The sequence below is a fragment of the Oncorhynchus clarkii genome, chromosome 16 (genome assembly GCF_045791955.1).
Source record: "Oncorhynchus clarkii lewisi isolate Uvic-CL-2024 chromosome 16, UVic_Ocla_1.0, whole genome shotgun sequence".
Classification (NCBI taxonomy): Eukaryota; Metazoa; Chordata; class Actinopteri; order Salmoniformes; family Salmonidae; genus Oncorhynchus; species Oncorhynchus clarkii.
Window position 1 is genome coordinate 75,806,603 of NC_092162.1, and position 27,225 is coordinate 75,833,827.

The 27,225-nt window shown below is 41.7% G+C and overlaps 1 protein-coding gene across 1 annotated transcript; it reads right to left on the reverse strand.

The window, feature by feature from the left end:
* On the reverse strand, window positions 1-26,898 carry LOC139369019 (V-type proton ATPase subunit S1-like). Its single transcript, XM_071108600.1, has 10 exons — window positions 26,555-26,898; window positions 7,838-7,964; window positions 7,456-7,724; window positions 7,311-7,351; window positions 6,835-6,920; window positions 6,129-6,296; window positions 2,473-2,630; window positions 2,225-2,275; window positions 1,863-2,100; window positions 1-1,767 (listed from the first exon to the last, which is right to left on the reverse strand). Exons 1-10 carry the CDS (start codon window positions 26,677-26,679, stop codon window positions 1,558-1,560), a joined length of 1,473 nt encoding a protein of 490 aa, XP_070964701.1. The 5' UTR covers window positions 26,680-26,898; the 3' UTR covers window positions 1-1,557.
* Window positions 26,899-27,225: the final 327 nt, after the last annotated feature.

The window sequence follows — 27,225 nt, forward strand, 5'->3', positions numbered from 1 at the left end:
TTGACATTGTTCATTCAAGGCTTTATTGGGGTTAATCACAGCAGCACCATGACAGTCACACAGGACTAGAGACACTACTAATATTAGAATATATGAACCATATTTGAATGATATCATGACTCTGTCCAGGAAGACCTGACAAGCCTTCCTCTAACAACAACTCATATCAACCACAGAACAACTTGAAATCAGTAAACACAAGGTAGGTCATCTAACCCTAACCTCTGACCCCCGTCTGGTTCGTCTCCGTGCCTCAACCTCCTCTCATAGTAACCCTTTAGTCCCCTGTTGGAGCCTAGAGTAACTCCCTGTCATACTGCACACATTAAACAACTTTAGTGAAACCTGGGTCACGTCTCAGACGGCACCCTATTCCTTATATAGTGCACTTCCCCTATTGGCCCTGGTCAAAAGTAGGGCACTTTACAGAATAGGGTGCCATTTCAGACGTGGCCCTAGTTAACCTATACGCTACTAACCTAGGCTACGATAAAGATACAATCACAAGGTCAAACACAATACATATATACTGAGCGTACAAAACATTAAGAACACCTGCTCTTTTCCATGACAGAGACTGATCAGGTGAATCCAGGTGAAAGCTATGATCCCTTATTGAAGTCACAGGTTAAATCCACTTCGGTCAGTGTTTAAAACATGGGCTGTATTCACTAAAGAACAGCAGCATGTAATATCAGCCTTCACACCAAAATGACAAAGACAGGAATGATGGATAGACTGACACCCCTCAGTAACAGATTCCTCCCTTCTCTACCATAAATATTCATCCCTTATTCCCCTCAGTAACAGATTCCTCCCTTTTCTACCATAAATATTCATCTCTTATCCCTCCCGATCCTTCCTTCCTATTTGCTGAGCATTGTTGTTGGTAAATAAAGGAATGACAGGAGAACTGTAACGGAAATAACTACAAGTCTGTCTGTGTGTCTGTCTGTGTGTGACCACGTCTGTCTGTCTGTCTGTCTGTGTGACCACGTCTGTCTGTGTGACCACGTCTGTCTGTCTGTCTGTCTGTGTGACCACGTCTGTCTGTCTGTCTGTCTGTCTGTGTGACCACGTCTGTCTGTCTGTCTGTGTGACCACGTCTGTCTGTCTGTCTGTGTGACGACGTCTGTCTGTCTGTCTGTCTACGTCCGTCTGTCTGTGTGACCACGTCCGTCTGTCTGTGTGACCACGTCTGTCTGTCTGTCTGTGTGACCACGTCTGTCTGTCTGTCTGTGTGACCACGTCTGTCTGTCTGTCTGTGTGACCACGTCTGTCTGTCTGTCTGTGTGACCACGTCTGTCTGTCTGTCTGTGTGACCACGTCTGTCTGTCTGTGTGACCACATCTGTCTGTCTGTGTGACCACATCTGTCTGTCTGTGTGACCACATCTGTCTGTCTGTGTGACCACATCTGTTTGTCTGTGTGACCACATCTGTTTGTCTGTGTGACCACATCTGTCTGTCCGTCCGTCTATGTGTATGAGTCTGTCTGTCTATGTGGGTGTGTAAGGTGTGTGTGTGTTTGGGGCATTATTTGCTTGTGGTATGTGTGTTAGTCAGTCTGTGGTACGGAGATAGCAGGTCCCTTGGGGTCATCAAAACGGTCCATGGTGTGTAGCTGCATGATCATATGGAGGCCGTAGGTCAGGACCACGAGCATCAGTAGACTGGTGAGCAGTCCCATCCAGATACCAGGACTGAAGAACCCTGCACAGTCACTGGCATAGGAGAACTCTCCCCCTGCCACGTTGAAACCCTGGATCTAGAGGGGGTGAGAGAGAGAGAGAGAGAGAAGTTGTTTCAACTTGCAGTTAGTATTCTGTTTGTTTCACAGACACACACTGTTACACCCCCTACCTGGAAGTCCGTGAAGGAGACCCTCCACTGGTTAGCAGGGTCTTTGGAGGTGCGCGGAACCAGCAGGGGGTATCTGAAGTTAGTGACTGACTGACAGCGGTAGGAGTACTCAGCCGGTGCGTACACATTACGGCTCCCGTTAAACGTTGCTTTCTGACCGTCGTATTCTATCTCCACGGCGTCTAGCGTGAACCAGCGGCGAGCTGACACCTTGTAGTGGCGCTGGGACATGGCAAACCTGGAGACAGACACACACACACACACAGAATGAGTTCAAAAGAGTTTGTATGTGTTTGTAACTGTGTGTGTGTGTGTGTGTGTGTGTGTGTGTGTGTGTGTGTGTGTGTGTCCAGTTTACTCACACTAGTTTGAAGGAACGGTGTCCCAGGATATTCTCATAGTTTAGAACCAGACTGACAGAGAAAGGTGAAAGAGAAATATTGTAATAAAAATGGACAACATAATAATTAATTCCAATCATTTCCAAGTTCAGCAAGGCTGCTGTTTCCATAGCTTCTAACAAAGATCTAGACAGGATGTGATGTCAGAGGACTGTTCACAACTTCCTGTCCAGCTCTAAACCCAGAACTGCTGACCCCTAACCTCTGACCTGGAGTGTGATTGGTTGCAGAGGGAGCCCTGGAGCCTAGGGGTCACGCCCTCGCCAAAGGTCAGAGAGGTGAGGTCGTGTCGTTCCCAACGACCACCACGGAGCACGCTCACGGTCAGGTTCTCCGCCCACAGCATGATACAGCCGGCTCCGCCCTCCTGGAGAGAGAGATTAGAAATATATATCAGGCACAATCAACTCAAACAGCGGCACCCACAGCGGCATCCACAGCGGCATCCACAGCGGCACCCACAGCGGCACCCACAGCGGCATCCACAGCGGCATCCACAGCGGAACCCACAGCGGAACCCACAGCGGAACCCACAGCGGAACCAGGCCGATCTCCACAACAAATACGATGACGAAACTTCTCTGGCTGTTATCCCGTTACAGCGGGGCGAAGAGCACCACGTACTGCTCTGTTATCCCGTTACAGCGGGGCTAGGAGAGCACCACGTACTGCTCTGTTATCCCGTTACAGCGGGGCTAGGAGAGCACCACGTACTGCTCTGTTATCCCGTTACAGCGGGGTGAAGAGCACCATGTACTGCTCTGTTATCCTGTTACAGCAGGGTGAAGATCACCATCCCAACCGTGAAGCACGGGGGTGGCAGCATCATGTTGTGGGGGTGCTTTGCTGCAGGAGGGACTGGTGCACTTCACAAAATAGATGGCATCAAGAGGGAGGAAATTATGTGGATATATTGAAGCAACATCTCAAGACATCAGTCAGGAAGTTAAAGTTTGGTCGCAAATGGGTCTTCCAAATGGACAATGACCCCAAGCATACTTCCAAAGTTGTGGCAAAATGGCTTAAGGACAACAAAGTCAAGGTATTGGAGTGGCCATCACAAAGCCCTGACCTCAATCCTATAGAATATTTGTGGGTAGAACTGAAAAAGCGTGTGCGAGTGACGCCTACAAACCTGACTCAGTTACACCAGCTCTGTCAGGAGGAATGGGCCAAGAGGAGAGAGAGAGAGTTGGGAGGGGGAGGAGGGAGGGGGAGGAGAGAGAGAGAGAGAGTAATGGGAGGGGGAGGAGAGAGAGAGAGAGAGTAATGGGAGGGGGAGGAGAGAGAGAGAGAGAGTAATGGGAGGGGGAGGAGAGAGAGAGTAATGGGAGGGGGAGGAGAGAGAGAGTAATGGGAGGGGGAGGAGAGAGAGAGTAATGGGAGGGGGAGGAGAGAGAGAGAGAGTTGGGAGGGGGAGGAGAGAGAGAGAGAGTTGGGAGGGGGAGGAGAGAGAGAGAGAGTTGGGAGGGGGAGGAGAGAGAGAGAGAGTTGGGAGGGGGAGGAGAGAGAGTGAGAGTTGGGAGGGGGAGGAGAGAGAGAGAGAGTTGGGAGGGGGAGGAGAGAGAGAGAGAGTTGGGAGGGGGAGGAGAGAGAGAGAGAGAGTTGGGAGGGGGAGGAGAGAGAGAGAGAGAGTTGGGAGGGGGAGGAGAGAGAGAGAGAGAGTTGGGAGGGGGAGGAGAGAGAGAGAGAGAGTTGGGAGGGGGAGGAGAGAGAGAGAGAGAGAGTTGGGAGGGGGAGGAGAGAGAGAGAGAGAGTTGGGAGGGGGAGGAGAGAGAGAGAGTTGGGAGGGGGAGGAGAGAGAGAGAGAGAGAGTTGGGAGGGGGAGGAGAGAGAGAGAGAGTTGGGAGGGGGAGGAGAGAGAGAGAGAGTTGGGAGGGGGAGGAGAGAGAGAGAGAGTTGGGAGGGGGAGGAGAGAGAGTGTTGGGAGGGGGAGGAGAGAGAGAGAGAGTTGGGAGGGGGAGGAGAGAGAGAGAGAGATGGGAGGGGGAGGAGAGAGAGTGTTGGGAGGGGGAGGAGAGAGAGAGTTCTCATCCTGGAATATCCAAGGCCTGAGGTCATCTGCCTTTGGCCTAAAGAGCAGGAACCTGGACTTCATCAAAGAAATCAGAAATACAGACATTGTCATCCTACAAGAAACCTGGTATAGAGGAGGTGGACTGGTTGGCACTGGTTGCCCTCTAGGTTTCAGATGGTATACCCAGTGTCTATTCCTAGTGCACGGTATACCCAGTGTCTATTCCTAGTGTATGGTATACCCAGTGTCTATTCCTAGTGTATGGTATACCCAGTGTCTATTCCTAGTGCACGGTATACCCAGTGTCTATTCCTAGTGTACGGTATACCCAGTGTATATTCCTAGTGCATGGTATACCCAGTGTATATTCCTAGTGTATGGTATACCCAGTGTATATTCCTAGTGTACGGTATACCCAGTGTATATTCCTAGTGCATGGTATACCCAGTGTATATTCCTAGTGTCTATTCCTAGTGTATGGTATACCCAGTGTCTATTCCTAGTGCATGGTATACCCAGTGTATATTCCTAGTGTATATTCCTAGTGTATGGTATACCCAGTGTCTATTCCTAGTGTACGGTATACCCAGTGTATATTCCTAGTGTATGGTATACCCAGTGTATATTCCTAGTGTATGGTATACCCCAGTGTCTATTCCTAGTGTATATTCCTAGTGTATGGTATACCCAGTGTATATTCCTAATGTATGGTATACCCAGTGTATATTCCTAGTGCATGGTATACCCAGTGTATATTCCTAGTGCATGGTATACCCAGTGTATATTCCTAGTGTCTATTCCTAGTGTATGGTATACCCAGTGTCTATTCCTAGTGCATGGTATACCCAGTGTATATTCCTAGTGCATGGTATACCCAGTGTATATTCCTAGTGCATGGTATACCCAGTGTATATTCCTAGTGTATATTCCTAGTGTATGGTATACCCAGTGTCTATTCCTAGTGTACGGTATACCCAGTGTATATTCCTAATGTATGGTATACCCCAGTGTCTATTCCTAGTGTATATTCCTAGTGCATGGTATACCCAGTGTACGGTATACCCAGTGTCTATTCCTAATGTATGGTATACCCAGTGTATATTCCTAGTGCATGGTATACCCCAGTGTCTATTCCTAGTGTATATTCCTAGTGTATGGTATACCCAGTGTATATTCCTAGTGTCTATTCCTAGTGCATGGTATACCCAGTGTATATTCCTAGTGCATGGTATACCCCAGTGTCTATTCCTAGTGTATATTCCTAGTGTATGGTATACCCAGTGTATATTCCTAGTGTCTATTCCTAGTGCATGGCATACCCAGTGTATATTCCTAGTGTATATTCCTAGTGTATGGTATACCCAGTGTCTATTCCTAGTGTATATTCCTAGTGTATGGTATACCCAGTGTCTATTCCTAGTGTATGGTATACCCAGTGTCTATTCCTAGTGTACGGTATACCCAGTGTATATTCCTAGTGTATGGTATACCCAGTGTAGATTTCCACACTAGAAGATTGGAATAATACATGTGAAAATGTAATAATTCACAGTATGAAAAGAGGTGTTTGAAAAGGATGGAGGTGTTTTGTTAGGATGGAGTTTTGGTCTGCCTGGTGTCATCACTAGGCAGTAAATTCATTAATAACGCTGAAAACGAGCTGTTTTTGGTCTTTCCCTTCCCCACTCAGACCACTCCTTGAAAGACTCCTCTTGCTAAGCCGCCATTTTTGTTTCTTTTTGACCATTTTAATAGAAAACAATCACAGTAAGGTACTTAAATTGTTACCCAGAGATCAAAATCGGCCGCATTAGGCCTTTAAACAAGGTAGAAAGAAACAGATCTTACCTTAAACTCAACTGGAGGGTAGACTCCTGTCTTCTCCTTGACTAGTTTCTCTCCTCTTTCTCTCTCCCGCTGTCTGTCTCTCTCCCTCTTTCTGTCTCCGTACTGCAATAGGGAGCGCCCTCCTCCCACACTAGCCTCCATATCCATAGACAGAGATGATGACACCTCCTAGGGAGACAGAGAGAGGTGGTAACCACACATCAGAGACACAGAGAGAGAGATGATGACACCTCCTAGGGAGAAAGAGAGAGGTGGTAACCACACATCAGAGACACAGAGAGAGAGGTGATGACACCTCCAAGGGAGACAGAGAGAGGTGGTAACCACACATCAGAGACAGAGAGAGAGATGACAACTCCTAGGGAGACAGAGAGAGGTGGTAACAACACATCAGAGACAGACGGAGGGCTCTGGATGGATAGGCAAAGGATGGCTACTTTGAAGAATCTCAAATATAAAATATATTTAGATTTGTTTAACACTTTTTTGGTTACTACATGATTCCATATGTGTTATTTCATAGTTTTGATGTCTTCACTATTATTCTACAATGTAGAAACCCCTTGAATGAGTAGATGTGTCCAGACTTTTGACTGGTCCTGTACATCATAGACAGATTTAGAGTTAGAAAGTTGAATAAATGTAAACTCTTTCCTTGTATATGACAAACAAATAAACACACAGACATGGATAAACACACACTTACCCGTGAGGGTCTCATTGCAGTGTAGACGGCAGTGTAGGGGACAGACTGGCTCTTCATAATGCTCATCACCTGTCCAATCACCTCATCTAACACACACACACCAAGTTAGTCTTCAGCAATCTGCAGCATACTGTAATAAGGAACATGCAGGTGATGTTTGTCCCAGCAGAGCCACGTACAGTAGAACACACTACTAGAACAGTAGACGCGTAAAACAGACCGGTAATACAGTAGACAGGTAAAACGGTTTTACAGTAGACCGGTAATACAGTAGACCGGTAATACAGTAGACCGGTAAAATGGTTTTACGGGATTACAGTAGACCAGTTGGCCCGGGATTACAGTAGACTGGTAAAACAGTCAAAAGGTAGACCGGTAAAACAGTAGACCGGTAATACAGTAGACCGGTAAAACGGTTTTACAGTAGACCAGTAGACCGGTAAAACGGTAGACCCGTAAAACAGTAGAACACTCACCATTCCCATTGAGAACCTCCTTAGCAGACATCAGATCAGATCTGTTAGAAACCAAAATCAGGTAAACCACACCCATATCTGTATAAACCACACACACACATTAAAAACAGACCAGTGAGATAAGCAGAATCGTGTGTGTGTGTACCCGGTGCTGTAGGGTAGTCTGAAGACCAGCAGGGCGGGGGTAGACGCGTTGAGTCGTAGCTGGCTGAGTGTCTCTGGTTCCATGTAGAGAGGAGAGGTGTCTAATTGGTCCTGGAGTTGACCGATCACAGCACTGGATGCTGGCCAGGCCACGGCAGGCAGGACCAATGGGGAAGGGCTGGAGAGGAGCGCCCCCTCGAGGTTAGGGAAGGCACTGTCCTGCTTGTTGCCAAACGCCCCTCCGTACATGGTGAAGTCCTCAATGCTCATCTGAGAGCGCGAGAGAGCGAGAGAGCGAGAGAGCGTCACACAAACAGTAAAAGACATTGGCTAACTAATATATGGGATACAAAGGTAGGTTTGCGAGAGTGTGTGTGTGTTACCTTGTCCTGCAGGAAGAGCAGTACGTTGCGCGGGGCGGACCCCAGGGCGGTCTCCAGGTATGAGCTCAGCTGAGTGACACCCACTATGTGACCAGCAGCAGGAACAGCCTGGGACGGCAGACCAGACCTGACATCGTTCAGGAGGGCCAGAAAAACAGGAAACAGTAAAAACTAAGAGGATACGCCTGACAAGTAAACCAATGTTGAATTTCCAAAGTAAAAAGTATCCCTTGGGTTAGTCAGGGTTAGTCTGATTAATCAGGCTGAAATACACCATTAGTCAGGGTTAGTCTGATTAATCAGGCTGAAATACACCATTTATTGGTATATACAGCCTGAAACTCATGCAAATGTTCCTTACAATCCAGAATTATTTTTTTTACATTTAAACTTATTCTACCTGTTGTCTGTGGGGTTTGTCCTTCAGCTCTAAATTTTAAACACAAAATCCACAGGAAAGTATTGTTGATGTTACTTTTTAGAGAGCTGGTAGGGATACGGTTGGTAATGAGGTCAAATTAGTTTCATATTCGATATTCAAATTAAAGTTTGTCACATGCACCGAATACAACAGGTGTAGTAGACCTCACAGTGAAATGCCGAATACAACAGGTGTAGTAGACCTCACAGTGAAATGCCGAATACAACAGGTGTAGTAGACCTCACAGTGAAATGCCGAATACAACAGGTGTAGTAGACCTTACAGTGAAATGCCGAATACAACAGGTGTAGTAGACCTCACAGTGAAATGCTGAATACAACAGGTGTAGTAGACCTTACAGTGAAATGCCGAATACAACAGGTGTAGTAGACCTCACAGTGAAATGCTGAATACAACAGGTGTAGTAGACCTCACAGTGAAATGCCGAATACAACAGGTGTAGTAGACCTCACAGTGAAATGCCGAATACAACAGGTGTAGTAGACCTTAGTGAAATGCTTACTTACAAGCCCTTAACCAACAATGCTTTTAAGAAGTTTTGAAAAAGTGCTAAGTAATTTTTATGAATAATAAATAAACAATTAGAATTGAACAGCAGCAGTAAAATAACAATAGTGAGGCTATATACAGGGGGTACCGGTACAGAGTCAATGTGGAGGCTATATACAGGGGGTACCGGTACAGAGTCAATGTGGAGGTTATATACAGGGGGTACCGGTACAGAGTCAATGTGGAGGTTATATACAGGGGGTACCGGTACAGAGTCAATGTGGAGGTTATATACAGGGGGTACCGGTACAGAGTCAATGTGGAGGTTATATAGAGTCAATGTGCGGGGGCACAGGTTAGTCGCGGTAATATGTACATGTATGTAGAGGTCGACCGATTAATCGGAATGGCTGATTAATTAGGTCCGATTTCAAGTTTTCATAACAATCGGAAATCTGTATTTTTGGGCGCTGATAAAAAATAAAAAAAGTTTAATACCTTTATTTCATATTTATTTAACTAGGCAAGTCTGTTAAGAACACATTCTTATTTTCAATGACGGCCTAGGAACAGTGGGTTAACTGCCTTGTTCAGGGGCAGAACGACAGATTTTCACCTTGTCAGCTTACAGTCAAATCGTCCAACACTCTAACTACCTGCCTCTCATTGCACTTCACGAGGAGCCTGCCTGTTATGCGAATGCAGTAGAAGCCAAGGTAAGTTGGTAGCTAGCATTAAACTTACCTTATAAAAAACAATCAATCATAATCACTAGTTAACTACACATGGTTGATGATATTACTAGTTTAACTAGCGTGTCCTGCGTTGCATATAATCGATGAAACGCAGGGGGATGGTTTAACAAAAACGCATTTGCGAAAAAAGCACAATCGTTGGATGACTGTACCTAACCAAACACCAATGCCTTTCTTAAAATCAATACACAGAAGTATATATATTTTTAAACCTGCATATTTAGTTAAGAAATTCATGTTAGCAGGCAATATTAACCAGGGAAATTGTGTCACTTCTCTCTGCGTGCAATGAACGCAAGTCGGGGTATATGCAACAGTTTGGGCTGCCTAGCTCGTTGAACTAATTTGCCAGAATTTTACATAATTATGACATAACATTGAAGGTTGTGCAATGTAACATGAATATTTAGACTGATGGATGCCACCTGTTAGATAAAATACCGAACAGTTCCGTATTTCACTGAAATAATAAACGTTTTGTTTTCGAAATGATAGTTTCCGGATTCGACCATATTAATGACCAAAGGCTCGTATTTCTGTGTATTATTATGTTATAATTAAGTCTATGATTTGATAGAGCTGTCTGACTGAGCGATGGTAGGCAGTAGCAGGCTCGTAAGCATTCACTCAAACAGCACTTTTGTGTGTTTTGCCAGCAGCTCTTTGCAAGCACAGCGCTGTTTATGACTTCAAGCCTATCAGCCTAATGGCTGGTGTAACCAATGTGAAATGGCTAGCTAGTTAGCGGGGTGCGTGCTAATAGCGTTTCAAACGTCACTCGCTCTGAGACTTGGAGTAGTTGTTCCCCTTGCTCTGCATGGGTAATGCTGCTTCGAGGGTGGCTGTTGTCGTTGTGTTCCTGGTTCGAGCCCAGGTAGGGGCGAGGAGAGGGATGGAAGCTATACTGTTACACTGCCAATACTATAGTGCCTATAAGAACATCCAATAGTCAAAGGTATATGAAATACAAATGGTATAGAGAGAAATAGTCCTATTAATACTATATTAACTACAACCTAAAACTTCTTACCTGGGAATATTGAAGAATTATTCACTAAACCCTAAACCTAATCTAAATCTTGTAATAAATAATGCGGATATTGAGCAAGTTGAGATCACTAAACTGCTTGGGGTAACCCTGGATTGTAAACTGTCATGGTCAAAACATATTGATACAACAGGATCTATGATCGGGATAAGTCTGTCCATAAGGCGCTGCTCTACCTTCTTAACAGCACTGTCAAACAAGGCAGGTCCTACAGGCCCTAGTTCTGTCGCACCTGGACTACTGTTCAGGCGTGTGGTCAGGTGCCACAAAAAAGGTTCAGAACAATATAATATTAATCTCTCCCGGCTCAAAGCAGAGGAGAGATTGACTTCGTCACTGCTTGTATTTATGAGAGGTATTGACATGTTGAATGCGGCCTCCCAGGTGGCGCAGTGGTCTAGGGCACCAGAGACTCTGGGTTAGAGCCCAGGCTCTGTCGCAGCGACTGGGAGGTCCATGGGGTGACGCACAATTGGCCTAGCGTCGTCCGGGTTAGGGAGGGTTTGGCCGGTAGGGATATCCTTGTCTCAACGCGCACCAGCGACTCCTGTGGCAGGCCGGGCACAGTGCGTGCTAACCAAGGTCGCCAGGTGCACAGTGTTTCCTCCAACACATTGGGGCGGCTGGGTTCCGGGTTGGATGCCCGCTGTGTTGAGAAGCAGTGCGGCTTGGTTGGTTTTCGGAGAACGCATGACTTTCAACCTTCGTCTCTCCCGAGCCCGTACGGGAGCGATGAGACACGATAGTAACTTCTAATAATTGGATACTACAAAATTGGGGAGAAAAAGGGGTTAAAAATGTAAATAAAAAATATTATAAAATTTAAAAAAGACATGTTGAATGCACCGAGCTGGCTAAACTACTGGCACACAGCTCGGACACCCACCCCACAAGACATGCCACCAGAGGTCTCTTCACAGTCCCCAAGTCCAGAACAGACTATGGGAGGCGCACAGTACTACATAGAGCCATGACTACATGGAACTCTATTCCACATCAGGTAACTGATGCAGCAGTAGAATCAGATTTTTAAAAACAGATAAAAATACACCTTATAGAACAGCGGGGACTGTGAAGCAACACAAACATAGGCACAGACACACACGTACACATGGATTTTGTACTGTAGATATGTGGTAGTGGTGGAGTAGGGGCCTGAGGGCACACAGTCTGAATGTAATGTAATGTACTGTTTTTAAAATTGTATAAACTGCCTTAAATTTTGCTGGACCCCAGGAAGAGTAGCTGCTGCCTTGGCTAATGGGGATCCATAATAAATATAAATGATGGTCTGCTTGAAACATGTAGGTATTACATACTCAGTCAGGGAGAAGTTGAAAATGTCAGTGAAGATACTTGCCAGTTGGTCAGTGCATGCTCGGAGTACACGTCCTTGTGGCCTTGTGAATGTTGACCTTTTTAAAAGGTCTTACTCACATCGGCTACGGAGAGCGCGATCACATCTTAGTCCTGTATTGACGCTTTGCCTGTTTGATGGTTTGTCAGAGGGCATAGTGGAATTTCTTGCAAGCTTCTGGGTTAGAGTCCCGCTCCCTGAAAGCATCAGCTTTATCCTTTAGCTCAGTGCAGATGCTGCCTGTAATCCATGGCTTCTGGTTGGGGTATGTACGTACAGTCAATGCGGGGACAACGTCGTCGATGCACTTATTGATGAAGCCCGTGACTGATGTGGTGTACTCCTCAATGCCATTGGATGAATCCCAGAACATTTTTTATTTACCTTTATTTATACCGTTTTTTTCTCACCTCTCTTTTCCAAGAGAGACCTGGTCTGATAGCAGCAGAAAAAATATATTCCAGTCTGTTAGAAAAACAGTCCTGTAGCTTAGCATCTGCTTCACTATCTTATTGACACAGTCACTGGTGCTTCCTGCTTTAGTTTTTGCTTGAAAGCAGGAAGATAGAATTATGGTCAGATTTGCCAAATGGAGGGAGGGGGAGAGCTTTGTACGTGTTTCTATGTGTGGCGTAAAGGTGATCTAGAGTTTTCCCCCCTCCGGTTGCACATTTAACATGCTGGTAGAATTTAGGTAAAACGGATGAGTTTCCCTGCATTAAAGTCCCCGGCCACTAGGAGCGCCACCTCTGGATGAGAGTTTCCCTGCATTAAAGTCCCCGGCCACTAGGAGCGCCACCTCTGGATGAGAGTTTCCCTGCATTAAAGTCCCCGGCCACTAGGAGCCCCGCCTCTGGGTGAGCGTTTTCCTGTTTGCTTACGGTGGAATACAGCTCATTGAGTGCAGTCTTGGTGCCAGCATCGGTTTGTGGTGGTATATAGACAGCTACGAAAATACAGATGAAAACTCTTGATAGTGTGTGGTCTACAGCTTATCATGAGATACTCTACCTCAGGCGAGCAAAACCTTGAGACTTCCTTAGATTTTGTGCACCAGCTGTTGTTTACAAATATACATAGACCACCACCCCTTGTCTTACCGGAGGCCGCGGTTCTACCCTGCCGAAAACACTTAAAAACCAGCCAGCTGTATGTTATTCACGTCGTCGTTCAGCCATGACTCGGTGAATGACAGTTCTTAATGTCCCGTTGGTAGGATATACGTGATCATAGTTTGTCTATTTTATTATCGATTGATTGTACGCTGGCTAATAGGACCGATGGTAAAGGTAGATGATGCTCTCAGCGTCGGATCATTACAAGGCACCCGCACCTTCATCCCCAATACCGAATGACGGGGATAAGGGCCTTGTCGGGCATCTGAAATAAATCCTTCCCATCCGACTCGTTAAAGAAAAAGTACTCCCCCAGTACGGGGTGAGTAATCGCTGTCCTGGAAGCTCTTTTAGGTCACAAGACACGGTGGCAGAAACATTATGTACAAAACAAGTTACAAATAACGTTAAAAAAAAAAAAAGCGGCAGCCATCTCCTTTGGCGCCATTCGGTCCTCTCTCGTCAATAGCTATTGAGCTATGACAATGGAAATGGCATCAGGGGTGGATGGAGAACAACCAACACATTTCAAATGAAATAATTTGAATCACACAAATAAAGATGCTGATTGTTCTCCATCCTCCCCATTCTGAATATAACCTTTTGTTAGTGTGGTGTTCATTTTTTTATTTGAATTTTAGTCATTTAACAGACGCTCTTAAGCAGAGTGACTTACACAAGCAATTTGGGTTAAGTGCCTTGCTCAAGGGCACATCAGAATTTTTACCAAGTTGGATTGGTGATTCGAACCAACAATCTTTGGTTTACTGGCTAAATGTTCTTAGCCGCTAGGCAACCTGCAACCCGGTTTTTCTTTTTTCAATGTATGGGACTCACGACGGAGAGTTAGATAAGGTGCAAGAGTTCAATCTCGGTTTCATCAGACCAACAACAACAAGGCACCTAAAGACTTTCAGACCAGGAGAAACAAGATTCTCTGGTCTGATGAAACCAAGATTGAACTCTTTGGCCTGAATGCCAAGCGTCACGTCTGGAGGAAACCTGGCACGATCCCTACGGTGAAGCATGGTGGTGGCAGCATCATGCTGTGGAGATGTTTTACAGGGACTGCGAGACGAGTCAGGATCGAGGGAAAGATGAATGGAGCAAAGTAATGTGCTGAAGCGTACAAATTCCTCTTCTTCCCTGACTGACATAACTGAGAAGAATAGGATACGTTATGCTTTTAAATCAGAATTTTCTCTCAGCAGCCTTTTTATGAGAGAACAATGGTTTAATTTATGCTCGTCAGTCAATCGACTGCTCTTTCCTCTCCCAGACTCGACGGTTAACCTGTCAACTTTAGGGAATCTTTGTTTTCATTTCAACAATTTACTACCTGTGATGTTCTAGACGACTTGTACAAGACTTAGTTTTTTTTTTTAAATCCACTGGTATGCTTGATCCATCCCTAGTTATAAATGATGTGGTTAACTGTACGGATAAAAAGGTAACATTGTGATACCCTCTCATTGACCTCAGGCTTTCGATACTGTTGATCACGCACTGCTAATTCAGAGGCTTTCTTCAACTGGCCAAGACCAGGCGGGCATGGAACTGGTTTAAACATGACTTGACATATAAAACTCAATATGTATCTACTGATGGTGTTAAATCCGGTTGTCTGTACAGAACAAAAGGTGTCGCACACGGGTCAATTCTGAGTCCTGTACTTTTTACTGTTTACATTAACAATACTGACTTGTCAGCAAACAACTGTAACCTGCACTTGTATGCCGATGATACTGTTGTGTATGTTATTGCCCCCATGGTTGACCAGGCTCTCTGACCTACAGTCTGCCTTCATTGTATTACAGAAAAACTTTATTGACCTGAAATGAATATTGAATGCAGGTAAAACAAAGTACAGTGCCTTCAGAAAGTATTCATACCCCTTGAATTATTCCTCATTTTGTTGTGTTGCAGCCTGAAATCAAAATGGATTAAATATTTAAATTCTCACCGATCTAAACACAACACCCCATAATGACAAAGTGAAAACACATTTCGAAATGTTTGCAAATGTATTGAAAATGAAATTCAGAAATAGCTCACTTACATAAGTATTCACACCCCCAAGTCATCGTGTTAGAAACACCTTTGGCAGCGATTACAGCTGTGATTCTTTCTGGTGACGTTTATAAGAGCTTTACACACCTGGATTGTACAATATTTGCACACTATTCTTTTTTTAATTCTTCAAGCTCTGTAACGTTGGTTGTTGATCATTGATAGACAGCCATTTTCAAGCCATAGATTTAAGCCGATTTACAGTACCAGTCAAAAGTTTGGACACACCTTCCTATTCAATGGGTTTTTCTTTATTTGTACTATTTTCTACATTGTATAATAATAGTGAAGACATCAAAACTATGAAATAACACAAATGGAAACATGTAGTAACCAAAAGTGTTAAAGTCAACATATATTTGAGATTGTAGATTCTTCAAATAGCCACCCTTTGCCTTGACAGCTTTGCACACTCTTGGCATTCCCTCAACCAGCTTCACCTGGAATGCTTTTCCAACAGTATTGAAGGAGTTCCCACATATGCTGAGCACTTGTTGGCTGCTTTTCCTTCACTCTGCGGTCCAACTCATCCCAAACCATCTCAATTGGGTTGAGGTCAGGTGATTGTGGAGGACATGTCATCTGATGCAGCACTCCATCACTCTCCTTCTTGGTCAAATTACTCTTACACAGCCATGAGGTGTGTTGGGTCATTGTCCTTTTGAAAAATAAATGATATTTCCACTAAGCACAAACCAGATGGGATGGCATACCGCTGCAGAATGCTGTGGTAGACATGCTGGTAAAGTGTGCCTTGAATTCTAAATAAATCACTGACAGTGTCACCAGCAAAGCCCCTCCACACCGTCACACCCCCTCCACCATGCTTTACGGTGGGAACCACACATGCGCAGATCATCCGTTCACCTACTCTGCGTCTCACAAAGACACGGAACTAAAAATCTCAAATTTGGACTAATCTGACCAAAAATTCTCAATTTCTCGTGTTTCTTGGCCCAAGCAATTCTGTTATTATTTGTGGCCTTTAGTAGTGGTTTCTTTGCAGCAATTCAACCTTGAATGCCTGAATCACACAGTCTCCTCTGAACAGTTGATGTTGAGATGTGTCCGTTACTTGAACTCTGAAGCATTTATTTGGGCTGCCATTTCTGAGGCTAGTAACTCTAATGAACTTATCTTCTGCAGCAGAGGTAACTCTGGGTCTTCCTTTCCTGTGGCAGTCCTCGTGAGAGCCAGTTGCATCATAGCGCTTGATGGTTTTTGCAACTGCACTACATATACCACCCCTACCTTGTCACAACACAACTGATTGGCTCAAATGCATTAAGGAAAAAAATTCAACATAACAAGTCACAACTGTTAATTGAAATGCATTCCAAGTGACTACCTCATGAAGCTGGTTGAGAGAATGCCAAAGGTGTGCAAAGCTGACATCAAGGCAAAGGGTGTCTACTTTGAAGAATCTAAAATATAAAATATATTTTGATTTGTTTAACACTTTTTGGTTACTCCATGTTATTTCATAGTTACGATATTTTCTACAATGTAGAAAATAGTAAAAAATAAAGTAGGTGTCCAAACTTTTGACTGGTACTGGAAGTCAAAACTGTAACTGGGCCACTCAGGAACATTCAATGTCATCTTGGTAAGCAACTCCAGTGTATATATCGCCTTGTGTTTTAGGTAATTGTCATGCTAAAAGGTGAATTAATCTCCCAGTGTCTGTTGGAAAGCAGACTGAAACAGGTTTTCCTCTAGGATTTTGCCTGTGCTTAGATTCAGGTTATTTTTATCAAATGACAAGCATGCCCATAACATGATGCAGCCACCACCATGCTTAAAAATGTGAAGAGTGCAGGGTTTCCGTTAGCCGGTAATAGCCTGCTTTTGTCCGATAAAAAAAATGGAAAAGCCGGCCATTTGTCAGAGAAAATAAGAAGAAATCCCAATGTGAAATAATGCGTTTTAGCCTGTTCATTTATGGAAATACCAGTCGACGTAAATACATTTGACTGGTCATGCTTATCCGACTATAGGTTCATTTGCATCATTTTGTGGGAGTAAATTGCCGTGTGTACATTCATTATGCATCTCATTCATCACACACATACAGCACACAGATACAACGCCTTTGAGTGGAAAATCAGACAGCGTAAGAGCTGTTGCATCTTGTGGTGTTAGACTACTGGGAACTCTGAAAAATATCTGGTGAAATCATGACGTCAGTGATCCTCAAGTCAGCGCTCTAGAAAGAGCGACATTCCTGATATTAAGCACATTGCTTCACTTTAGGAGTAGCCTACCTGGCTAGCATGAAAATGAACCACAGGAAAAGCGTCCTTCAATTGCAATTAACGTGCATACTGATGATATCTGTTCTGACAGGTGCATGACAATGGCCCATTCTAAATGAAAACTAATTTCACATATTATTTAGTTTATGTATATATGTAGACAAGATTCAATTGAGAATAGTCTGAATGGATATTATGTGAATGAAGCACAGCGCATGGCTATTTTTCTCTACTTTTCAAATCATGCATCATGTAGGCCTATATATGTTTTCATAAGGTTTATATCAAAACTACATTTCCCAAATAACTCCAAACATAGTCTACAGTCTATAGGCCCAAGACCCCTGGAACAGGTTTGGAGAGCCCATCGCCTACAGGAACCAGACCCCTGGAACAGGGTTGGAGAGCCCATAGCCTACAGAAACCAGACCCCTGGAACAGGGTTGGAGAGCCCATAGCCTACAGAAACCAGACCCCTGGAACAGGGTTGGAGAGCCCATAGGCTACAGAAACCAGACCCCTGGAACAGGGTTGGAGAGCCCATAGCCTACAGAAACCAGACCCCTGGAACAGGGTTGGAGAGCCCATAGCCTACAGAAACCAGACCCCTGGAACAGGGTTGGAGAGCCCATAGCCTACAGAAACCAGACCCCTGGAACAGGGTTGGAGAGCCCATAGCCTACAGAAACCAGACCCCTGGAACAGGGTTGGAGAGCCCATAGCCTACAGAGCCTAGAGAAACAAGACCCCTGGAACAGGGTTGGAGAACACAGCCTACAGAGCCTAAAGAAACAAGACCCCTGGAACAGGGTTGGAGAACACATAGCCTACAGAGTCTAGTGAAACATGTGTTCTTATAAGCCCAGTCATTGCGTAATGCTGTGTGAAAACAGAGTTTTGACTGGACACTATTTAAAAGAGGATCACATCTTTCTCCTGCTGCTATATTTATTGCTCAATTATTTCAATTGAATCAGCTTTACAAACGGTGTAGCCTACCTGGCATATTACAAGTAACTGAACCTAACCTCCATTCACTATTCCAGCACAGGCTGTGGATGACAGTCTTTTCTTTGTGGGCCATTCTAATAAAACAAATATTCCACATATATTAGTAGGCTAAATGTAAAGACCAGATTAAATAGAGAATAGTCTGGTGGGTGAGAATATTATTGTGAATGAGAGACTGATGAAGTATGTGCAGCATAAGAAACAGAACAGAGTGCATCCCTTTCTTGCTACTTTCTTCAAATCCTCATTCGTCAAATCATACAGCCTTAGAATGTATTACAAACCAACACATATAGCCTAAAGTTACATAAATAACTCTACACAACTAAAGTTACATAACTCTAAACTAAGCATATAGGAGGACCTGTTTCTTTGTTAACCTTTCAACACAGAATAGCCGCAAGTGGCCGCTCCCTTTGGGAAAAATATCCTTTCTATTTTACTCAGCTATGTTCAATTGTATTCTTCATGCTATCGAATAACGCCACGGAATTCTAAGTAAAATCCTGTCTTCCAGATGAACTAGTGTAGCCCACAGCCATATGGCATCGCCAGATCAGGGCCTAAGGAGGACTCAGAACACGTTGCCTTAATGTTTCTTTAATGTTTCTAAAATGGATTTACTGTGATGGTGTAGACTATATTACATGGATTTACTGTGATGGTGTAGACTATATTACATGGATTTATTGTGATGGTGTAGACTATATTACATGGATTTATTGTGATGGTGTAGACTATATTACATGGATTTATTGTGATGGTGTAGACTATATTACATGGATTTATTGTGATGGTGTAGACTATATTACATGGATTTATTGTGATGGTGTAGACTATATTACATGGATTTATTGTGATGGTGTAGACTATATTACATGGATTTATTGTGATGGTGTAGACTATATCACATGGATTTATTGTGATGGTGTAGACTATATCACATGGATTTATTGTGATGGTGTAGACTATATTACATGGATTTATTGTGATGGTGTAGACTATATTACATGGATTTATTGTGATGGTGTAGACTATATTACATGGATTTATTGTGTTGGTGTAGACTATATTACATGGATTTATTGTGATGGTGTAGACTATATTACATGGATTTATTGTGATGGTGTAGACTATATTACATGGATTTATTGTGATGGTGTAGACTATATTACATGGATTTATTGTGATGGTGTAGACTATATTACATGGATTTATTGTGATGGTGTAGACTATATTACATGGATTTATTGTGATGGTGTAGACTATATTACATGGATTTATTGTGATGGTGTAGACTATATTACATGGATTTATTGTGATGGTGTAGACTATATTACATGGATTTATTGTGATGGTGTAGACTATATTACATGGATTTATTGTGATGGTGTAGACTATATTACATGGATTTACTGATGGTGTAGACTATATTACATGGATTTATTGTGATGGTGTAGACTATATTACATGGATTTATTGTGATGGTGTAGACTATATTACATGGATTTATTGATGGTGTAGACTATATTACATGGATTTATTGTGATGGTGTAGACTATATTACATGGATTTATTGTGATGGTGTAGACTATATTACATGGATTTATGGTGATGGTGTAGACTATATTACATGGATTTATTGTGATGGTGTAGACTATATTACATGGATTTATTGTGATGGTGTAGACTATATTACATGGATTTATTGTGATGGTGTAGACTATATTACATGGATTTATTGTGATGGTGTAGACTATATTACATGGATTTATTGTGATGGTGTAGACTATATTACATGGATTTATTGTGATGGTGTAGACTATATTACATGGATTTATTGTGATGGTGTAGACTATATTACATGGATTTATTGTGATGGTGTAGACTATATTACATGGATTTATTGTGATGGTGTAGACTATATTACATGGATTTATTGTGATGGTGTAGACTATATTACATGGATTTATTGTGATGGTGTAGACTATATTACATGGATTTATTGTGATGGTGTAGACTATATTACATGGATTTATTGTGATGGTGTAGACTATATTACATGGATTTATTGTGTTGGTGTAGACTATATTACATGGATTTATTGTGATGGTGTAGACTATATTACATGGATTTATTGTGATGGTGTAGACTATATTACATGGATTTATTGTGATGGTGTAGACTATATTACATGGATTTATTGTGATGGTGTAGACTATATTACATGGATTTATTGTGATGGTGTAGACTATATTACATGGATTTATTGTGATGGTGTAGACTATATTACATGGATTTATTGTGATGGTGTAGACTATATTACATGGATTTATTGTGATGGTGTAGACTATATTACATGGATTTATTGTGATGGTGTAGACTATATTACATGGATTTATTGTGATGGTGTAGACTATATTACATGGATTTATTGTGATGGTGTAGACTATATTACATGGATTTACTGATGGTGTAGACTATATTACATGGATTTATTGTGATGGTGTAGACTATATTACATGGATTTATTGTGATGGTGTAGACTATATTACATGGATTTACTGATGGTGTAGACTATATTACATGGATTTATTGTGATGGTGTAGACTATATTACATGGATTTATTGTGATGGTGTAGACTATATTACATGGATTTATGGTGATGGTGTAGACTATATTACATGGATTTATTGTGATGGTGTAGACTATATTACATGGATTTATTGTGATGGTGTAGACTATATTACATGGATTTATGGTGATGGTGTAGACTATATTACATGGATTTATGGTGATGGTGTAGACTATATTACATGGATTTATGGTGATGGTGTAGACTATATTACATGGATTTATTGTGATGGTGTAGACTATATTACATGGATTTATTGTGATGGTGTAGACTATATTACATGGATTTATTGTGATGGTGTAGACTATATTACATGGATTTATTGTGATGGTGTAGACTATATTACATGGATTTATTGTGATGGTGTAGACTATATTACATGGATTTATTGTGATGGTGTAGACTATATTACATGGATTTATTGTGATGGTGTAGACTATATTACATGGATTTATTGTGATGGTGTAGACTATATTACATGGATTTATTGTGATGGTGTAGACTATATTACATGGATTTATTGTGATGGTGTAGACTATATTACATGGATTTATTGTGATGGTGTAGACTATATTACATGGATTTATTGTGATGGTGTAGACTATATTACATGGATTTATTGTGATGGTGTAGACTATATTACATGGATTTATTGTGATGGTGTAGACTATATTACATGGATTTATTGTGTTGGTGTAGACTATATTACATGGATTTATTGTGATGGTGTAGACTATATTACATGGATTTATTGTGATGGTGTAGACTATATTACATGGATTTATTGTGATGGTGTAGACTATATTACATGGATTTATTGTGATGGTGTAGACTATATTACATGGATTTATTGTGATGGTGTAGACTATATTACATGGATTTATTGTGATGGTGTAGACTATATTACATGGATTTATTGTGATGGTGTAGACTATATTACATGGATTTATTGTGATGGTGTAGACTATATTACATGGATTTATTGTGATGGTGTAGACTATATTACATGGATTTACTGATGGTGTAGACTATATTACATGGATTTATTGTGATGGTGTAGACTATATTACATGGATTTATTGTGATGGTGTAGACTATATTACATGGATTTATTGTGATGGTGTAGACTATATTACATGGATTTATTGTGATGGTGTAGACTATATTACATGGATTTATTGTGATGGTGTAGACTATATTACATGGATTTATTGTGATGGTGTAGACTATATTACATGGATTTATTGTGATGGTGTAGACTATATTACATGGATTTATTGTGATGGTGTAGACTATATTACATGGATTTATTGTGATGGTGTAGACTATATTACATGGATTTATTGTGATGGTGTAGACTATATTACATGGATTTATTGTGATGGTGTAGACTATATTACATGGATTTATTGTGATGGTGTAGACTATATTACATGGATTTATTGTGATGGTGTAGACTATATTACATGGATTTATTGTGATGGTGTAGACTATATTACATGGATTTATTGTGATGGTGTAGACTATATTACATGGATTTATTGTGATGGTGTAGACTATATTACATGGATTTATTGTGATGGTGTAGACTATATTACATGGATTTATTGTGATGGTGTAGACTATATTACATGGATTTATTGTGATGGTGAAGACTACATTACATGGATTTATTGTGATGGTGTAGACTATATTACATGGATTTATTGTGATGGTGTAGACTATATTACATGGATTTATTGTGATGGTGTAGACTATATTACATGGATTTATTGTGATGGTGTAGACTATATTACATGGATTTATTGTGATGGTGTAGACTATATTACATGGATTTATTGTGATGGTGTAGACTATATTACATGGATTTATTGTGATGGTGTAGACTATATTACATGGATTTATTGTGATGGTGTAGACTATATTACATGGATTTATTGTGATGGTGTAGACTATATTACATGGATTTATTGTGATGGTGTAGACTATATTACATGGATTTATTGTGATGGTGTAGACTATATTACATGGATTTATTGTGATGGTGTAGACTATATTACATGGATTTATTGTGATGGTGTAGACTATATTACATGGATTTATTGTGATGGTGTAGACTATATTACATGGATTTATTGTGATGGTGTAGACTATATTACATGGATTTATTGTGATGGTGTAGACTATATTACATGGATTTATTGTGATGGTGTAGACTATATTACATGGATTTATTGTGATGGTGTAGACTATATTACATGGATTTATTGTGATGGTGTAGACTATATTACATGGATTTATTGTGATGGTGTAGACTATATTACATGGATTTATTGTGATGGTGTAGACTATATTACATGGATTTATTGTGATGGTGTAGACTATATTACATGGATTTATTGTGATGGTGTAGACTATATTACATGGATTTATTAGACTTTTTAAAATGTAGATGTTATAAAGGTCTGCATATCAGTGATGAAGGCTGTGATTGTAAACCAGGAGATGCTAAATGTGTTTATGTTAATTACATGGACAATTACCATGTGACCAGCAGTTATTTGAAAGACAATTACCAGCTGACAAAATTTCATGACCGCCACAGCCGAAGCTTGTTTTTTTCCCCCAGTTGTCTTGAATGCACTGAAGTTAGAGATTCTCCGAGTTCCCAGTTATTGTGAGATCAGCAGCAAGCTTCATCACCGGGTCACACACCACTTTGCAATGAGCTGGAGGCAGTATGCATTTTGAAAACATATCCTTAAAATAGTTTGAAACCTGAACATTTTTATCTTGCTTCAAAGTAGCCTATTAGATCTCCTCTTTCTAAATTTCTAACAGATATTTTCATCTCTGTCTCATGAAACAGCTTGGTGCCCTTTTGACAATAGTGTTTTCCTGCTAATTGCATTATGGAACGAACATTTGCGCTGCCTACTGCCCTGCTTGCATTGCTGCATTTATAATGTGAAGACAGTTTATCAACATTAAGATAAACGCTCTGATCTGTTTCATCCAACAACGTTTTTTAATGTATCCTAGGCCTACTGGTTGTATGAATTTGGGATCCATCGTCCAACAACTGTCCCAGAGACTGTTGGAACAGGCTATTTCTTTCTCCATGAGCTGACCAACACAACAGGTAGCCTAAACTTTTCATACTACAGTAGATTGACATAGGCTAGTGATTTTGCTGTTATTTATGCATCTTCTTGGCTGAGGAAAAGTAAATGTGAAAAGTTATTTGAACATATTCCAAGTGCACATCAGAATTCGGTAGTAAGGACGGCACATAGTTGCATCCTCGACTTGTGTGATTTCTGTCATTCTGAGCACCGTGGGTGGACTTGCATGTGATTTCTGTCATTCTGAGCACCGTGGGTGGACTTGCATGTGATTTCTGTCATTCTGAGCACCGTGGGTGGACTTGCATGTGATTTCTGTCATTCTGAGCACCGTGGGTGGACTTGCATGTGATTTCTGTCATTCTGAGCACCGTGGGTGGACTTGCATGTGATTTCTGTCATTCTGAGCACCGTGGGTGGACTTGCATGTGATTTCTGTCATTCTGAGCACCGTGGGTGGACTTGCATGTGATTTCTGTCATTCTGAGCACTGTGGGTGGACTTGCATGTGATTTCTGTCATTCTGAGCACCGTGGGTGGACTTGCATGTGATTTCTGTCATTCTGAGCACCGTGGGTGGACTTGCATGTGATTTCTGTCATTCTGAGCACCGTGGGTGGACTTGCATGTGATTTCTGTCATTCTGACCACCGTGGGTGGACTTGCATGTGATTTCTGTCATTCTGACCACCGTGGGTGGACGCTCTAATAAGGTTATGCACCCAATGCATATGGGTCCGATACATTTCTCAAATGTCCAGCAAATGAAAATGTTGCCAGTTAAATAGCTGCCATCACATTTTTCCTAATGGAAACACTGGAAGAGTGGTATTCAGTGTTGTGTTAGCCCCAAACATAATGCTTTGTATTCAGAGCATAAAAGTTAATTTCTTTGCCACATGTTCGGCAGTTTTACTTTAGTGCCTTCTTGCAAATATGACGCATGTTTTGGAACATTTGTATTCTGTACAGGCCTTCCTTATTTTCACTCTGTCATTTGGGATAGTGTTGTGGGTTAACTACAATGTTGTTGATCCATCCTCAGTTCTTCTATCACAGCCATTAAACTCTGTAACTGTTTTAAAAGTCACCCCTGGCCTCATTTCCTTCCTCTCCGGCAGCTGAGTTAGGAAGGACACCTGTATCTTTGTAGTGACTGGGTTTATTGATTCACCATCCAAAGTGTAATTAGTAACTTTACCAATTTTTTTTTACCAATAGTTGCCCTTCTGGTAAAAAAAAAGGCCCTGCTTGACTGAGGGATCTTACAGATAATAGTGTGTGTGGGGTACAGAGATGATGTATTCATTCAAAAGTAATGTTAAATGCTATTATTGCACACAGAGTATTGTGTGTAAGCCAGTGAAACAAAATCACAATGTAATACATTCAGGCTGTAACACAACAAAATGTGGGAAAAGTAAAGGGGTGTGAATACTTTCTGAAGGCCATTGCTCCTATTCCTCGGCCTCAAACCTAACGCTTCAATATTGCCTAAATATTTGTCATTTAACTTTTTAAAATGTATTTAAAAAGGTGCAATATGCAGATATAAATGTGAATGTCTAGCAACCTAAAGGTTGTGTACCAAATCTCATCATGGACAACTTTAGCAATTTTTCTAATTAGTAACTTTTCAACTACTTAGCATGTTAGCTAACCCTTCCCCTAAACCTTTACCCTAACCTTAACCACTGACCTAGCTAATGTTAGTCACCAAGTTAACGTTAACGTTAACCAAAACCAATTGGAATTCGTAACACATCATACTAATATGGAGTGTCTCGGATATACCTAAAGAGTAATACGAAATGTTCTGACACCAGGTTTCTGTGCCGACGCACCACACACAATCAATAAGCATACCCAACCTGTTGGTGGAAAATGTGCATATATTTAACATAATTATAAATATAGCATCAAAATATAACTTCCCCCTAGCTGATAATTGTTTGCAGCCGGCTATGATAGTAGTGTAATGGTTTGTGGTGGTCGGTGAGTCCTCAACCTTCTGGCCCATACATAACACAGTGGGACATCGACAGTGCCATAAAACCATGCTGAAGGGGTGAAGTCGATAACAACCCTGTGTTTAAAGACGTGGTTATTTGTGATCGCATTAATTATTTTTTTTCGTTCATTTTATGAGGTGTGCATTTTTTTTTTTACAGTACAAGGGGAGGGTCATCTGAAAATATTGTTAATGTTTGTGTTTTTTTTTAGTGATACGTCGAGTAACATTTTTATTTCCCTTACTGGCTAGTGGCTTCACAGATGAATTGCCAAAATATAAAGTGGCTTAATAGTGCGCAAATAGGACAAGATCCCCGCAAGGAATATGAATGACAAGATGTCAATCAGCTTGCACGGTTACAAAGGCATCCCCAGACCAAAACCACACACACAGCTCTTACCCTACACTCGTCCATAGCATCAGCGGCACCTGTTCGTCGCAGGTCCCGACGGAGAAGGTGCACAACACGGCCAGAAACACAGACACACAACCCCGACCCGATATCATCCTCCGTTCGGCCGCCATCTTGAGATGCTCCAGGTTCTCGCTGAGGACTGGTTGTCACTAGTTATCACAAACACAAAAATGGGTTATATCACATGTTTTTTTTTTGTTGTTGTCTTAATTTAAAGGTTAATATTAGGCATACGGCTAGCAGAGTGGCTCAATTTAGGGTTTAAATCCCATTTTAGGAATAGGCGGGGTTTATGTATGACGTCGTGTTTGTGGTAACTAGTGACGACTGCGCACCGCGGAACCGGCGGTGCTTATTAAAAAACCCTGTAGAAAATGTATCAATGGCTACAGAGGGACTTATCTTTAAAAGGAAGAGTCCTAAAAACCAAGGCTGAAGGTATCTCTAGACTAACATATGGCGCTCTATCTGTATATCTTGACGGTAAAATAAGCAAGGAGATAGACCAGATGCTTTTCAACTTTCTGTGGAGAAGCCGTACCCATTACATTAGGAAAACTGTTGTAATGAACACTTATGAGTATGGTGGGCTGCATTTTCTGGACTTTACTACCTTAATACTTTTAAGATCAATTGGATAAAACAATTCCTAAATA